Source organism: Oryctolagus cuniculus, chromosome 5 (genome assembly GCF_964237555.1).
Source record: "Oryctolagus cuniculus chromosome 5, mOryCun1.1, whole genome shotgun sequence".
NCBI lineage: Eukaryota > Metazoa > Chordata > Mammalia > Lagomorpha > Leporidae > Oryctolagus > Oryctolagus cuniculus.
Genome location: NC_091436.1, coordinates 82,838,627 through 82,855,502, shown reverse-complemented (window position 1 = coordinate 82,855,502; position 16,876 = coordinate 82,838,627). Strand labels below are relative to the sequence as shown.

Sequence of the window (16,876 nt, the reverse complement as noted above, 5' to 3'; positions counted from 1 at the left end):
ACACATAGTTAAATTGCATAGGAAACTAATTTTTCCTGATTTCAGACATACCATCCTTTTCTTGGGGTCCTGTTTGGTCAGTGTTCCCCTGTGCTTTTTCATTGCTTCTTTCTGCTAAGTTCTGGATGGCGCAGAGGATGGCATGAATAGCAGTTTCCATTTGCTCTGAAAAATCTTCCACAAATCCTTCATCCAATGTTTGGCTTCCTAGTAAGCAACAGGATACAAAACAAAGCATGAAAACAATATAAACCAAGAACACCAATTATTTGCTTTCGTGCCTCTAGAAGTCATTTGTTACTTTAACGGCCATCTGTTAGGTGAGTGAGCCACTCTGTCTAGCTATCTGGATACAGACATGGATAAGACAAGCTCCTGCTTAGACAAAGCTTATTATCTTGCATTAAAACTGTTTTGCTAAAAATAATGCTAAAACTTTGAAAATTAATCATTAACACAGTGTGCATAAACACCAACTTAGTCCACTTATTAGTCGCAGACTCTGAAGTCTATAGGAAAACCATAACATGCCAGCATGCCTTTCTGCCTTCCTATACATGCACTACAAACTATGAGACAGGATGACCATCCAAGGGAAAGGCACTCAAACAAATAAGGCAAAAATATTAAGAGTTATGGATTCCAACCGTACTCCCCTCCTTAGAAGCCTACACAGGTACATCTAGAACAAAACAAGGTGTCTCTAGCAGCATTTCAACTTCTTTCTGTAGGACCATACTTCTCGAGGCCGGCATTATGACACAGTGGATTAAGCCACTGCCTGCAAAGCCCACATCCCACACAGGTGCCAGTTCAAGTCCCTGTTGCTCTTCTTCTGATCCAGCTCCCTGCTAATGTGCCTGGGAAAGAAGACAGCCCTACCGCTTGGGTCTCTGCACCCACCTGGGAGACCCCAATGCAGTTCCAGGCTCCTGGCTTTGGATTGGCCCAGCTCTGGCTATTGTAGTCATTTGGGAGTGAATCAGCAGATGGAAGTGCTTGCTCTCACTCTCTCTCTCTAACTTTGATTTTCAGGGGTCAGTGCTGTGGCATAGTGGCTAAAGCCATAGCCTCCAGTGCTGGCAACCCATAAGGGTGCTGGTTCGAGTCCTGGCTGCTCCTCTTCTAATCCAGATCTGCTATTGCCTGGGAAAGCAGTGGAGGATGGTCCAGGTGCACCTGCATGGATGACCCAGAAGCAGCTCCTGGCTTCGGACTGGCCCAGCTGTGGTCATTGTGGCCACATGGGGAGTGAATCAGAAGATGGAAGATCTCTCTATTTGAGTGACTCTCGATTTTCAAATAAACTTTATATACTGTTTTTTTTTTTTTAAAGACAGCACTTCTCTGCTAGGCTTTTCCTCCGTTGCTCAGCAATAGTCCTTACCTCCTTGGCTGCTAGAAGCGAGTAGGTGTTTCTTCCAAGCAGTAAAGTCATCCACGCCTTTACTGATTTCTCCTCTGACATATTCCAGGCTTTCAACTAAGGCCATTTGTGGACCTTTTTGCTCACCCTCCACCCCTGGAAGAATGAACAAGGACGCTAGGCCTTGCAAATGAGCTGACACCTGGGACAGGCAACTCAGCCCAGAAGAGCAAACTTCAAAATCTTTCCTGCAACAGAAAAGCCACAATATTGAAAGGAAAGCGCAGACACAAACACCCATACACACACTCTCACCTTTCCTCCATCCTATCACTAACATATACTGGCCACAACTCATTGGATCTAAGGTTTAGAGCAATACATGCTAAAAAAGTGCCAGGTAACCGAGTAATTTTGGAGGACTGTAGAATAATTCTTTTCATAATTTTACCCCATTCCTAAGCTCAGAATAAGCACTCAAGCACAGCAAGGAAGAATAAAGAAACAGACAAACTCACCAAGAATAAAATAGAGTCTCACAGGACTGCTGCCTAATTTTGTCGACATCAGCTTTCATTGCTTTAATGGTTTTCAGCATCTCCGCTAACTTCACGGTAGACTGCTGCCAAAGCTGGTCCTGTTTCCGCATCCGGCAACCAGAGGGCAATCGACTTTCAGGTACTGGGGATGGGTAGCCCAGACTGCAGGGAATGAGGTGTGGCACTGCTCCAGAAAGCTGTCCTTTGGTGAGTTCAGGTCCTTCCAGGTGGGAGGCAGAAGGCTGATCCTGAGTCTGGACATCACTGTGGCCTGCACTCAGTCCCACACTGGGACAACACTGGAGGAGCCAGGAGAGCTGCTCGAGCAGGATCTGGCTCTGCATGGCCAAGTGCTGTAGCCGCTCTGTCCACTGCTGCATGCCATCCTGAGGTGGGAAGGCCATGGGGTACACCAGGGGCACTGTCAACCTGCCCTGAATCTCCTGCACACAGCTGAGGAGGTTCCTGTGCAGAGAAACCCATGGGGAAAAACCATGAAGTGTTAAATCATGTCTCACTCTATTTGTAGGGAAGACTCTCCAGCTAGGTTAGACAATAGGTTAAAAGTCTATTTAAATGCCTCCCAAAGTATTTAAACACATCCTTCAGTCTCAGGAGAGACATTCACAGCTCACCATTTGACCACTAGACTCCTCACATCCAGCGCAGCCACACCACTGCAGTGATTTCAACTATTAGCATCTGGTAAAAGCACTAAACTCACCCTGATCAATGGAAATGGGAAACACCTGAAGCCAGAGTAGACCCAGGCTGGAATCAGAATACCGTCTCCCCCCTAGGAATCCTCTCAAGGCTAACAACAGGCTTCCTAACTGTCCTCAAAGTGGATACACTGTGGAAAAAAAGGATACTCTGCCTTTGCTAAGAATCCACTAAAGGATAATCGCAGCCTTCCTAACTGTCCTCATCTTTTAATGATCTGATGTCACTGAGAAGCACCCACGTCTGGCTAAGGAAATGGCAACTGTGAGACCCAAAAAGCCTAACAGAAGCACCCTCAAATCTGCTCCAGGACTACAGGGTTCAGGACACCAATACCAGGAATACAACCCTGTCTATCGGCTCACTAGGACTTGTAGCGACCAATACCCTTGTTCCAGATCCAGGTGCAGTTCACCTAGGGCAACTTTCAGGGGCTGACAGCCCTGAATTCAATCGCCAGGCTTCCTCCTCCCAAGAAGTGTGCCCAGAAGACAGGGCAGGCAGATGAACACATGACCAAACCCAATGGGCAGAGCCAAGAAATTCCACTTCAGATGCATTCCACAATTGAGAGCAGATCCTACTCCTCATGTGCAGCAGCCTAGGCTGCCCTTACACAATTCTTCCCAACCTGTGCCAAAACAAAGCTTATCAGCCGATACCTGAGGATGATCCACTGCTCAGTCAGCGTGGTGAGCGAGCGACGCTGTCGAATGAGTAGTTTCATCAAATGTGCCGAGAACCCTTTACACCGCTCCACATTGCCCATACCCAGCTCCTGGCAAAGGAAGGAAGAAGAAAAAGCATGTTGAAGGCCTGGTTGGCAAACACCACCCATGAGTGCCACAGTGAAAGCTGGTTCATGGAATACTCTTCTGGGGAAGAATCCCTTGCTTATGCAATCTACAGATGTGCTATACTCTACAAGAGACACATTCAGCTTTTAGAATAGAACAGGGGCTTCAAATTAAGCTTCCACCAAGCACTGATACCCCAATCAACAGGAACAAGATTTAACATTAAAATAGGTATTAGTGGTCTTTCCTCAACTCACAAGGGAAAAAAAAGATCTGAAGATAGCATTCTCAATTTGAAGTTTTTCTTATAAAATTTTTCTTACACATTTGGTCCCACTATCAAATGTGCATAATACAATACATTGTAACATTCTATCTGGTTTAGCACATAATTGCATTAATTTGTATTTGAAGCTTAATGACATTCTAAAAAAAGCTAAGTCACTCCCACCATGGGCTGCTATCACTTGACAAGTGATACTGAACACTATCCTGGGCTGAACAGAACTGAAGCTTTCCCTGGGGCCCTGCCATCCCCACACTCTATCACCCTACCTTGGCAGGAGCTGCTAGAGCTACATTCAGCCTCGCATGCCGTGCAAGAGAACGATAAAAATACTTCTGGCACCCATCCCATGAAGATGAGATTTCTGTAAGCAGTCTGGAAAAGAAACCAACATGATTTACTTAATAAAACCATAAGCTTTCACCTCAGATCCTGAAGTCTCAAGAGATTGCTATATTTGGCCAGAATCAAAAGACAACAATCTGAAGATTTACTTCTACGAGGATTCATTCAGCCATATACTCATTAGTCCTTTGCACAAAAGATGTATTGGATCTGTAACACTAGAAGTCTCACCAGGAAATAAATGATAATAGAGTTTCTTAGTCTTGGCAGTGCATGCAAGAGATCATAAATTCTGATGTTTACAGGGGCAGCCAAACAACATAAATGATCAAGGACAGCCAAGCACAAAATGGTAAATCTCAATGAGAGCTACCCACAACCTGGGAGGGGGGAGCCACAGGGGTTGCTGAGGACTCAAGTAGACCAGCTAGCACGTATCCTGTCAAAAGGAAGCCAGTCCTCAGCTACAGTCAACTGTTTACCAAATGGCCCACTTAGCAAATTTCCCTGACAAACTGAAAATCCAGAATGTTCATGTAAAATTCCACATATAAAAAAGATTTATTTATTTGAAAGGTAGAATTACACAGAGAGGGAGAGAGATCTTCCATCTACAACGATCTTCCATTTACTCCCCAAATGGCAGCCAATGGCTGGGGCTGGGCTGAGCCAGGCCAAAGCCAAGAGTCTGGCAATTCATTTGCGTCTTTCACATGGATAGCAGGGGCCCAGGACCCAGGCAGATAGGACAGCTTCTGCTACTTTCCCAAGAGCATTGGCAGGGAGTTCAACAGAAGTGGAGCAGCCAGCATTGCAGGTGGCGGCTTAACTCACTGCACCACAACACGGACCCCAATTCCCCTATTTAAATATTACCTTGAATTCAAGACACAAGTGTGTGCTGTGCCCAGCTCAGGCAAGTCATCATCATCAGAACAATCCCTGCTGAGGCTAATAACACAGAGCCGCTCTGTCTCAAACATTCATGGGCTTAGAAAGGCAGGGGTGTGTCCACATGGAACAGCTAGAACTGTGGCCATTCTTTCACAGATGTCTATCTATGTATCAAATCAAGTCTACTTGGGGCCAGCGCTGTGGCACAGTGGGTTAATGCCCTGGCCTGAAGCGCCTGCATCCCATGTGGGCGCCGGTTTGAGACCCAGCTGCTCCACTTCCTATCCAGCTTTCTGCTGTGGCCTGGGAAAGCAGTAGAAGATGACCCAAGTCCTTGGGCCCCTGTACCCCACGTGGGAGCCCTGGAAGAAGCTCCTGGTTTTGGATCAGTGCAGCGCAGGCCGTTGGGGCCAACTGGGGAGTGAATCACCGACAGAAGACCTCTCTCTCTCTCTCTCTCTGCCTCTCCTCTCTCTGTGTAACTCTACCTTTCAAATAAATAAATAAATCTTTAAAAAAAAAATCAAGTCTACTCAAGAAAATCAAAGAACAACAAAAACCAGCAGGAGCAGGGGACCCAAATACAAGGGGCAAATTACCACTTACTGAATGTTTCCCAGGTGCCAGATGCTGAGCTAGGCACTTCTGTAAATGCTATCTTTCTTACTCTTCACAACACTGGCAGGAGAAGCACTGCTATCCTGATTCTGGCAAATGAGGCTTAAATGGCTTGCTCCATTTGTAATTTTTTCAAAAAACAAACCTGGAGTCAGCCTCCTGAGGGCCACTGACTATGGACAGCGCACTCCGGAGATCTAATGGGTGAAGATGAAGCATCTCTTGAGGATTTTTGGAGCGGGCCCAGGTCAGACCTTTGCGATATGACAAACCTAGGATATCAGTAAAACTCATTTTAGCACAGAAACTCAAGTAGGAAGGAATATGACCCTCTCACCCCTCTGGCCTAAAGACAAGTCCTCTGAACAGCACTGCCATTCTCAGCTTCTCAGAAACAAAGACGCTCAGGCCCCGTACCACTCTACCCAAAACAGAGCCTGTGTCCGCACTGTAACAAGATGTGCAGGTGAGCCACCAGCCATTGGGCTTTTAGCAGCACTGCTCTCCATATTTGTGGGAACCGGCAGGCAGGGGGACAAAACAAAATACATGGACAAAACTAAACTATTAGGAATCATAAGTGATTCATCACGGGATTTTCCTGCAAGTGACCAGAACTATGAAACCCTGACTGCCACCCTATTTCCCACTATTCTTAGATTTCAACCGCATCTAGAATTCTCCCAGAAATCCACAATGGTTTTCTTCCTAGTGGAACTTTACCCGTATTGGCAAGGTGTTTAAAGAGGTCAGATAAAGCTCTCTGCTTCTGCATGAGGATGTGCTTGGCTTCTGACCGCCGCTTCTCTTCTGTGGATGCCTCAACCCTTAAGCTCTGCAGCTCATTCACAGAGGAAATGACTTCACCTGAAGGGGGAAAACACAAAAACCCCATGAGCTTATTAATGTGTCTGCATTACCCAATTCCAAGGAGCATGCAGCCGTGAGGACTAGGCACCACTAACCTTTCTCTCCTGGGTACCTAGCATTTGGCACATTCTCAGTAAGTGTCTGAACTAAACTGGCCAAGATGCATGGACGTAAAAAACAGGACCACACAAGACTTCCTATCTCCTGACAATACACATTCCACATAAAGGTCGTTGTTCTTTTTTATGTAGAGGTTTAGAATCAAAGAATCAACCAAGCACAAAGCACTTACTGAGTACTGAGTAAATGCAGTGTATGGTACTGAACCGGAGAGAAATTTCTGATAAATGCAGTATGTACTGAGTTCCTACACCATAGGTGGTACCTGGCAAAACTCTATCTGTTCAATTTCAGAAACACTTATTTGTAGCTCTATTTTACAGATTTTAAAGAGAGACCCAGAGGCTGGTGCCGCGGCTCACTTAGCTAATAATCCTCTGTCTGCTGTGCTGGCACCCTGGGTTCTAGTTCCAGTTGGGGTGCTGGATTCCTCTTCCAGTCCAGCTCTCTGCTGTGGCCCGGGAAGGCAGTGGAGGATGGCGCAGGTGCTTGAGCCCTGCACGCACGTGGGAGACCAGGAGGAAGCACCTGGCTCCTGATCATCGCAGTATGCCGGCCGCAGTAGCCATTTGGGGAGAAACCAACGGAAGGAAGACCTTTCTCTCTCTCTCTCACACACACACACACACACACACGTACACACACAAAGAGACCCAGAGAGTCTAGCCATCTTCCACAGCATTCGGCCAATGAGTACGTACAAGACTCATTGAAGACACTCAGGCCCCGCACCACGTGCAAAAAACAGAGTCTGTGTTTGAACTCATTTGAACAATGAGTTGAAATCAGAATTTGAGTCCTGGCTACCCAACTCAAAACTCTGAAGCCACGGCCAGGGCTGTGGCACAGTGGGTTAAAGCCCTGGCCTGAAGCGCCAGCATCCCATATGGGCCCCAGTTTGAGTCCTGGCTGCTCCTCTTCTGATCCAGCTCTGCTATGGCCTGGGAAACCAGTAGAAGATGGGCCAGGTCCTTGGGTCCCTGTATCCACATGGAAGACCCGGAAGAAGCTCCTGGCTCCTGGCTTCGGATCGGCCCAGCTTCAGCTGTTGCAGCCATCTGGGGAGTGAACCAGCGGATGGAAGACCTTTCTCTCTGTCTCTGCCTCTCTTTGTAACTCTGTCTTTCAAATAAATAAAATGCATCTTTAAAAAAAAAAAAAATCTGAAGCCCAAGTTCTTCCCAATGTCCCATACTGCCTTCCTGGATTCTCATGAGTACCTGTCACATGAGGGGGCTGCCATCCTCCCACAGACAGTATGGACTGACTACAGTGATCCCTTCCCCTAGATAACCTCTCAGGCTAAAGCTCTCACCCGTGGTACCCCCGAATGTGACTCTGAAATGAGGCAGGGCCTTAAAAGGTGAGTAAGATAAAAGGACTCAGAAGAACCCAACTCTGCCAACACCTCAATCTTGGATTTAGGTTTCTGAAAGTGTAGGACAATGTAGTGCTTATGTTTAAATCCCCCAGTCTGTGATACCATGTTTAAGTCAGCTCTAGCAGACAGACACCAGAGAGTAAGCATAGTGTACTGCTATAATGACACTGGGGGAGAGCAGCAGCCACACAGAACATGTCTCCTTACAAGAGATGCACGGAGACCTGGATTCCCCTCATCCCATCCTACGGCAGTCGCAGAGGCAGGTCACCTGGAGCAATGACTGCAAGGGCTCCCTGAGGTGAGACTGCAGCCTCATTAAGGGAGACCAGCCACTCTCTGATGCCACCCTCACTGAAGAGCAGTACACAGGAGGGGGCTGGTGAGACGCTGCCAATGGCCAGGCCTCTGTTGTGTTCTCGATTTCCTACCCCAGCCATTGTTGTGTTCTACTGCCCAGCAGATCTTGGCTCTCATCTGTGCTGAACAAGGAGACAGGAAAACAAACAGGCTATGGTTCTCTGTAGCAAAGAGAGCCAGGGAACTGCATCTAAGTCATCCTTTTCCTTTCACTTGAGGGAGAACATATTTCCAGTGTTAGACATAACCCAGTGACTCAGTGAGATCCATCTCTGGACCTTTTACTCATGCCTCCAACCAAATGGGTCCCCAAGAAATGGTGCAGACATCACAGTGATAGAGACTGCCAGTTTATAGGTTAGGACAAGATGAAAAGCACAACAGTTTGGGTGTCTTCATTTGGCTTCCTTGCCTGGGCCACTTGCTGATTCATTTAACTGCCCAGCATCAAACAAGATGGCAAAAACAAGACACAGGTATTACGTTCCCTAGCCCCTCTAAGCCACTGGGGAAAAGAGAGAGAACAAGTCCTGCCCTTGCCGCTAGCTGCCAGCACACACCTGTGAACTGATCAAGGCTCTCCACGAGGTGAGGCAGGGAGCTCTCTTTCATGAACATCAGGCACATCTTCCTCATTCGCTTCATGAGCTTCGGCAGGCGACGCAGAAGCACCCCTTGAGAGGGGTAACAAGTAGCAATCTGACACTGCTCTGCAACCGTGACCTAGGACACAGCACAGGTTAGTCTCGCTGCTGAAAGCAACACTAATAGTTTTACCCTGCACAAGTTGTAAATCTAAATTCTGTGCACAGACATACACTCGTTCAAACACCCTCTCCCTCAGCTCAGCAAATATAAAATTATCACCACCTCTGTAGTCTTGTCAGAACAAATGTGGCATCACTGAAGTTAAAATGGGCATGTTCAGTGGCGATCTTGAAAACTGCACTGCAACAGAAGGGCTCCTCCTTCCCTCTAGCCCAGCAATGCTTTCCATGCTAGCCACAAGGAGAATTTGGTTTGTTTTAAATTTGAGGGGCAAAGAGACACAGTCAGACTGACATGGAGAGGACTCCAATCCACTGTTTCATTCGCACCATGACTTGAACTGGTGGGCCATGCCAGGGCCAAAGTTTGGAGAAATCCAAATCTCCCATGTGGGTGGCAAGAACCCAGTTACTTAGGGCATCACTGCTGTCTCCCAGTGTATGCATTAGCAAGAAGCTGGACTCAGGAGCCAGAGAAAGGCACCAAATCCAGGTACTCCACTATGGGATGCTGGCATCTTAGCCAATGTTTTAGTTGTTAGGCCAAAAGCTCATCCCAGGACCCCAGTTCTGACCTAGTAACACGGCAGAAGAAATATCACTAATATAACCTCTTCCTATAGACTGCTGAACCACTATTTCTCAGATAGGAACTACTATTCCACCAAATCCTACTCCCACTGCTATGTATCCTCACACTCCAATTTCTGATTCAGATGTTAGATGAAGTTAAGAGCTTTTACCTCGAAGGGCTGCATTAACAATCTCTGACATTCTCATGTCATTACCATTAGCAAATCAGAATGGCAGCAGCAGTGAGCCAAGAAACATAGGCACATAAAATATATTTGGCAGCCACATCATGGCTTTATGTTGAATTCCTGTAATGCTTCTAGATGCCTAAGAAAGTAAAAACAGAACCAGGCCCTCCATCACCACCCTCTGTGAACCCCAAGATGAGGGTACCGTAAGAAGGCACAAGTGAACACTGTGTAGACAGGAGGCATGTGCTGTAACAGACCTGTTTGCTCAAGTTCTCCTCTGCTGGTAAATTTTTAGGAGTTTTGCAAGCTACCTCTTTAACTGGTGGTGCTTGAAATTTGCCCTGATGTGAGTCTTTACACCACAGTAACCAGCCATCAGCACATACATTCACCGTATGCAGCAGCTTCCTCATGCAGCAGCCCAATGCAGCTCTGACAGCATATTCTCAAATTGATGCTTAAATTTTCCCCACAGGCAAAGGCACAAGAGCTATTTCCTACAGGCTAACATGAAACTTTCAGCAGCAGGGTCCAGGTTTTTCGTTACATTGTATAGAATGATGAGGCAAACATGTGCTTCGTACATTCACAGAAAACTTTCAAAGGCATTTCCTTGTCTACTTCTGACTGGCTCAGAGTAAGCAAGCACTGCCCCCCATGCCTATACCTGTGCAGATGCAGGCCGGACTAACAGGGACTCCCTCAGTGCCCTGTTCAGGCTCTGAATAGAAGACATCTCGCTCATGGCTGCATTTGTTGGCCTGGGCAAACCATCAGGCTGTTCCTCTGTGTCACTCTCTACCAGGGATGACCGGCAGGGTTCACTCAGGACAGCTTCAAATTTCTTCATGAATTTAAACAGAGTCCTGACCCCAGGTAATAACAGGACAAGTGAAGAGATGTAACAGAAAATAAATCCATTATAACATACAAACATAAAGTAGTAACTCTGTACATACAATGTTCTGAGACAATCAATCATTTTGTATTTTTTTAAGGGGAAAGTACAGGAGGAATTGACATCCGCCTTTTCTAGAGAAGAAAACAGAAGCCAGGAATAGTGGAATTGCTGTGCTCAAGGTAAACAGCTCACAGATGGCACAAGATTTAACCCTGAAGAAGACAGGGCCTGCTTCATGTCAGGGCACAGCTGCTTCTGCACCAGACATGCTATGCTCTGGACAGCAGGGCTGGTGTTGGTTGCTTGGCTAAAGTTTAATGCATTTCTATTAAGGCAGGTTATGAAAATAATGGTGTCATCTTGTTGCTTACCACATGAAACTCTGAGATCTGGTCATCCCTGGTTTTAAGATGAATTACCTGTGTGTCTTTTCCACAGACTGCTTAATGGACCAGAAGCTAACATCATTCCACTTGCATATCTTAACAAATTCCTGTAAAATAAACAAAGTGCAAGAAATGGCTTTATAAAGCTGGTGTCACTCTGTTTCTTTTTAGATCATCTGTTTGCCAAAGATCTATGCCCATACCAACCCAAACATGGGACTATGTGTCAATGAATAAGTAAAATAGGTCTAAAAAAGGAGCCATGCAATAAAAGACTGCAGCTACAATCAGTAGGTCACTTGGTATGTACTCCAGCTTAGAAACTAGCAAGTCATGTCCCTCACACAAGGGTTGGTTCCACAACCACTGAGAGGGCCCTCCTTACCCCATGATGCTTCAGTGGCACATGGATCAATGCAATGTGGTGTACCTCGGAGGTGGAAGATGAGCCGGGCAAAACCAGGTGAGCACAAGCAAACTATGTGACAATGGAGCCACTCCGCTGATCCTTCACACACTTGGCTGGGTCAGCAATGGTGCCAGTGTCACAAAATGTCTGTCTTGCCATCCTACTCAGCAATCAAAATGCTCACCTCTATTCCTCTCAGCCCTTGCCTCATTGTTAAATGGATAAAAGAAGAGAACTGAAGAAAAAGAATTGGCTAATTTTGTTCTCCCAAGAGTGATCATGACAGCTGTTCATCTTACTTTAAGTTCTTTTTCTAGGGGGGAACGAAGTTCCACAATTTTGGCCTGGACCCGGTCAAAGAATTGGTTGTAATAATGGTACAAGTTCCACAGAACACTGCAAAGTGAATCTGGAAGAAATGAAAGGAAACAAAAACACCACACTTGATGCATGTGCTACAGGCGCCACCTGTGGGTTTCACATTTCAGGGAAGGTCCTGTCTGACACCTGAAATTACAGCAGGCTGCATGGGCAGGTAATGAAGGAAGTCTACTCCGCAAAGTATAGCAGCTGCCCGAGGTGTAGGCTGTCAACACTACCCTACTTTCGATTTCAGTCTGTAGTAGAGTTCTTTTGCTGTATTTTTTGTTCTGAAAGATAATGTCCCCAGGCCAGTTCTGCTGAAGTCACAAGTTCAAACTCTTTCTCTCTGAAACTTAGGGTAAAACCAGCAGAAACAATATTAACAGGTTTGCCTCACCTGTTCATTTATGTACAAGCTACGTTTGTTTTACAGTCACATTTTTGTGCAAATTGCTGTGGTCAGGGACAGTAACTGACAGTAGGCAGTTTTCTAAGCAGTTCCTTGAAATATGGCAGTGCCCTCCTTAGATCAAAGAACCTCATAATGGCCAGGATCAACGAGCAGCTTAGAAGACATACACAATGTCTAGACAGAGCTGTGCTGCCTCAACATGCCACTTCCTATGAGCTTCATCTGGCAATTTACCTTTGCCAGAGTTCACTATTCAGTGCTTCATTTACAACCACCTTTAACTGTACTTTATTCTGTACATCTAATGTGAATTTCATTAAAGATGACTAAAAGTGTCTCCCTTAAAACTTGGCATGCAACAACACATCTATCTCATGTGAAGATTTCAAAGCCTAATCCATTTTAGCAGTACAATCTAAAAGAAAGAAAAAAAAATATCCTCACCCTTTCCTTCAACTTGCGGCATCAGCAAGACATGACAATGGAAAACCAGTAACATTTGAAGTCGTACATGGAACTCTCCAAGCGAAGATCCTTCAATAAATGCTTGTAATGTGCTGACCAGCAACATCAGGGTCATCTGTTTGTCATCTTTGGAGATTTAAAGAGGAAAACATATCCGTGTCTTCAACCATCACTGTGTACCCCTAATGTGCATGCAATCTACTACAGCAAAGGATGGCTGTTACAGAGACCACAACTAAAGTGAAGCTTTGAAGCAAGGATCAGAGCAGAACTCCAACCTGACTTAACACTAAGAGCTACACACAAGGTATGTGTTATACACACTGACAGCAAATTATGAAAGTAAATTATGAGGTGTTTGTTTTAAATATGGTATGAAACACTTCCAGCTCAAGCATGCTAACCACTATCTACCAAAAAGACAACGTTCATCTGACTTGTCTCTTGGACACAGGGAATAACACATTATCATATGACTGGTTCTCTAAGACTTAGGACAAGTCACTTAAAACTTTCTGACTTTCATTATTACCCTCTCGGTAAGGAAACGGCTTCCTTGACTGACCTCTCAGATACATGATGAAGTCAAATGATGTGAAAACAGTATGTAAAAAGAAATGGGAGCAGGCAAATTCAGAATTTGCAGCACTCAGTTTAGCTAGGAACCTTTAAGTGAGTGGTCAATACATTGCCGTTACCTTCCTGCTCCTCGGTTTGTTCCTGCATGTGCTTCTCAAGCATCTGATAGATGGAGAACCAGTGCTTGGTGGACTTCTCCGTGTGGCGCCTCAGAGTGTTATCCAAGCTCATGGACCAACAGCTGAAACATGACAGAGGAGGTCAGCGAGACAATTGGGAAAACTCAGGTGAAAACACTGGAGATCACACAAGCAGGAGTCACTCAGTTTGCTGCCTGAAGAACACACAACCTGACTTAAGTTCTTATTGACTGTCCTGTATTTAATGTTGTGATGTAAGACTGTGAAGCACATTCTGTAACTGTCACATTATATAAACCCTGCAGAAACACAAACTATCAGGAGACAGAAGTCCTCATAACCTAAGTTTAGGAGGAAAAGGGATAGCCCCTTACTTCAGCTCTAGTTTCCGCCACCGAATGATCATCTGACTGACCACATCAAGATGTTTCCGCAGAGACAGAGCTCGGCTTGCATTCTCCTCCCAATCCTAAAGAAAAAAAAACAAAAAAAAACAAAAAAACAAACAAAAAAAAAAAACACAAAATTTCCAAAAGCCATTACTCAACCTCTTCATCACCTTTTACCTCAAGAATACATTCATCTTTTCTTTAGTAAAGACATCTGGGCCCATAAACAGTGTTTACCAGGAGCTGTAATGAGTTTACACACAGCAAACTAAGCTTCTAGTTCTTTCTGATCCTGAAAAAGAACTCCAGCAGATCCAAGAAAAAAGGAGGCCAAAAGTACCTAGCTCATAGACTGGAGTTTCCAATTCCTGCTGTTGGCTATCTGACCTTCAACAAAGTCACATGGCCCCTTCCTGTCACAGAGAGGCACCATATGTAGCCACTCAGCTGCACTGAGGGCTGCCTCCAAGTCCTGGCAGACTGAGCCCCCAAGTACCAGTAGACACTGTGTCCCACTCTGGAAAAAAAGGGAGGCAGCTCATCTCACCATAAGGGCAACGGCTGCACTTGTACCAATCTCACCTCAGGCTAGAAAAACCAAGACGTCTACATCTGTCTCCAAGCCAAACTTGAAATTTTTGTGTAACAACAAAAGAGCCACAAGATAAATCTTTCAATTGTCTGCAAAGTAAAATGAGAAACTGACTTACCTGCGCCTTTGCTAGAAGGATCTCTAAGCCGTTCAGGAACTTTGAGAGGGGACTAGAAAGCGGAAAACTTCTAATCCTGTCCATTACAACCAGCAGCTAAAGAAAGGAGGGAAGGTTTGAGTATTTCAGCAGAAGCACCAGTGACCCAGAAGCACTGACTACTAAAGAGAGACGTCTGCTGGGAAGTGTCACCCAAATTCTGCACGTCCAAAGCAGCTCTATAAAACTCCAGGGCAGAGGGTCCTGACCAAAGCAAACACTTTCCTGCTATTTCTCTCTGGGAATAAGATCAAGTCTGATAAGATAGATAATAACTGTCATTGCTCTGTAATAAGAATAATTATAAAATCAGCTAAAGACCACAGAGCAACATCTGATTTTGAGTCCCAAATCTGGAAAAGCAAGGTCTACTTTCTATTACATTTTAGAAAATCAAGAGGCCCTTAAAATTATGATTTTGAGCAAACAGAGCAGTAGCAGCCCCTGACCAACAAATAAAATTAACAGGACTCTCAAATATTACCAAGCCAACAACAATTCTGCTGCAATTGCTGAGCAGCAACCCACTGAACAGGGCTTCGTAAAACCTGTTACATGTACAAATATGCTTGGGAATGCCTGCAGAGATGGTATGAAGTCACATCCTCAGTGCAGATAAGGTACTAGGCAGCTCCCCCCTTTCTCTCCAGCTGTCCTACCTGCTCAAGTGCTGGATGTTCTGGCCAGTCCTGCAGCAACTGACTGACAGCCTCTGAGAAATCTTGAAGCACCGGTTGACACTGCCGCGCTTCTGGAACATTGGGGTGCTGGTAGAAGTCATAGGGCCCGTCAGGATTCACCATCAAATCTGAGGTTGCCTCCCCAAAGAGAGTGTTATGGGAGAGGGTGCAGGCCAAAAGTTGACTGCCCAACAGTTGATCATTCAGCTCAACCCCTGTGAAGTTAACAAAGACTTGGCAGAGTCAGTGAACTCATTAAGTTGACCTACCAACAAATTTTGAAGATTTCAGAAATGAGGAACTAATTGGGACTAATGAAGCAGATTACTTCAATGTCATACTTTCACAAAGCAACACTGGCCTAGAGAACCCTGGCTCTAACATGACAATAGCTTCCCAAAGCTCCCAAGTTCCAGGATATACACATTCTGCTTGGGTGTATAGAAAATGGGGTACAGTTTGACTTGATGCATTCATATTCCCAATTTTTGTAGCTGTTCTGGGTAAACAGAAAGGAAACTTAATGTCTCATTCCTCCTAATGTCTCATTCATGAAGTTATGAAGGAAAATGCATTGAACCAAACTTTGCATTCATTCAGATTCTGTGAGATTAACTTCTAAGTTCCCAGGCTGCTTCCAAAAACACTATTTCATTTGAAAAGCAATGAGATTATCAGAGGGAAAGTAGAAATAGTGCTGATGAAAAAAGATCATTTAAACTAAGTCCATATCCTTTACCCCAAAGGACTCAAAACAATGAAAATCCTTCTTGCTGTAGCATTTGAAATTGATTTGTTTGAGTTAGCTGAAATTTTTTAAGTTAAGGAAGCTCTGCCAATAAGGAATTGAGCAAAAACAGGAAATCTATGATTTTAATTGTTCCAGAAGTAGCAACCGGATCTATGTGCTTTGATTTCCCAAAGGTATAACACAATAAACCAGCATACCCATCAGGGGATAGAAGTGTGTCACCAGAGAGGCCCCGGTCTGATAGCAGGAGAGAAACAGGCTGAGGTAATGTTTTGCCTCATGTGGAGGCACTGTCTGCTGGTACCACAGGGATCGAGCGAAGCTAAGGCACAGCTGCTGATGGATGAGCATCACTGCTTGCATTGAACTCTGTGAGAGAAGGGCTGGGTCGACAGCTGCTTCTTCTTCTGGTGCATCTGAAGTTCCTTTTTTCTCCTCTAGTGTTGGTTCTACCAAAATATCTGCGAAGTCCTATAAATGGCATTAGAGCAAATGAACTTGTACAAATCAGAATCTGGTTATCATCAAAATAAAAGGAAGAGGGGGAAAGGAGTATGAATGAGAAAGAAAATGAAGCAGAACTCATGCCCTAGGATATATTAAAAAGACTACGAGGCAGGTGGACATTTGGCCTTGCAGTTTAGATGCCAATTAAGATATTTGCATCCGCCATCGGAGTGGCTGGATTCTACTCTTGGCTCTGGCTCCTGATCCTAGCTTCCTGCCACGGAAGACTCCAGGAGGCAACAGGAGATGATTCAAGTAGATGTGTCCCTGTCAACCACACTGAGAGACCCATGCCCTCAGCTTCGGCCCAGCCCA

The 16,876-nt window shown here is 45.3% G+C and overlaps 1 protein-coding gene across 1 annotated transcript in view; it reads right to left on the bottom strand.

Annotated features, from left to right (window-relative positions):
• MDN1 (midasin AAA ATPase 1) overlaps positions 1 to 16,876 on the bottom strand; it is a 175,544-nt gene that overhangs the window by 26,278 nt on the left and 132,390 nt on the right. Inside the window, exons 65-81 of the mRNA XM_008263214.4 lie at positions 16,252 to 16,525; positions 15,283 to 15,518; positions 14,585 to 14,680; positions 13,860 to 13,954; positions 13,465 to 13,586; positions 12,746 to 12,892; positions 11,826 to 11,935; positions 11,151 to 11,224; positions 10,498 to 10,696; positions 8,860 to 9,022; positions 6,292 to 6,435; positions 5,714 to 5,840; positions 3,981 to 4,086; positions 3,291 to 3,406; positions 1,885 to 2,370; positions 1,388 to 1,614; positions 52 to 207 (exon numbers count right to left, since the gene is read on the bottom strand). Coding sequence (XP_008261436.2) covers positions 52 to 207; positions 1,388 to 1,614; positions 1,885 to 2,370; positions 3,291 to 3,406; positions 3,981 to 4,086; positions 5,714 to 5,840; positions 6,292 to 6,435; positions 8,860 to 9,022; positions 10,498 to 10,696; positions 11,151 to 11,224; positions 11,826 to 11,935; positions 12,746 to 12,892; positions 13,465 to 13,586; positions 13,860 to 13,954; positions 14,585 to 14,680; positions 15,283 to 15,518; positions 16,252 to 16,525 — 2,878 coding nt within the window. The remainder of the gene's footprint in view (positions 1 to 51; positions 208 to 1,387; positions 1,615 to 1,884; positions 2,371 to 3,290; positions 3,407 to 3,980; positions 4,087 to 5,713; positions 5,841 to 6,291; positions 6,436 to 8,859; positions 9,023 to 10,497; positions 10,697 to 11,150; positions 11,225 to 11,825; positions 11,936 to 12,745; positions 12,893 to 13,464; positions 13,587 to 13,859; positions 13,955 to 14,584; positions 14,681 to 15,282; positions 15,519 to 16,251; positions 16,526 to 16,876) is intronic.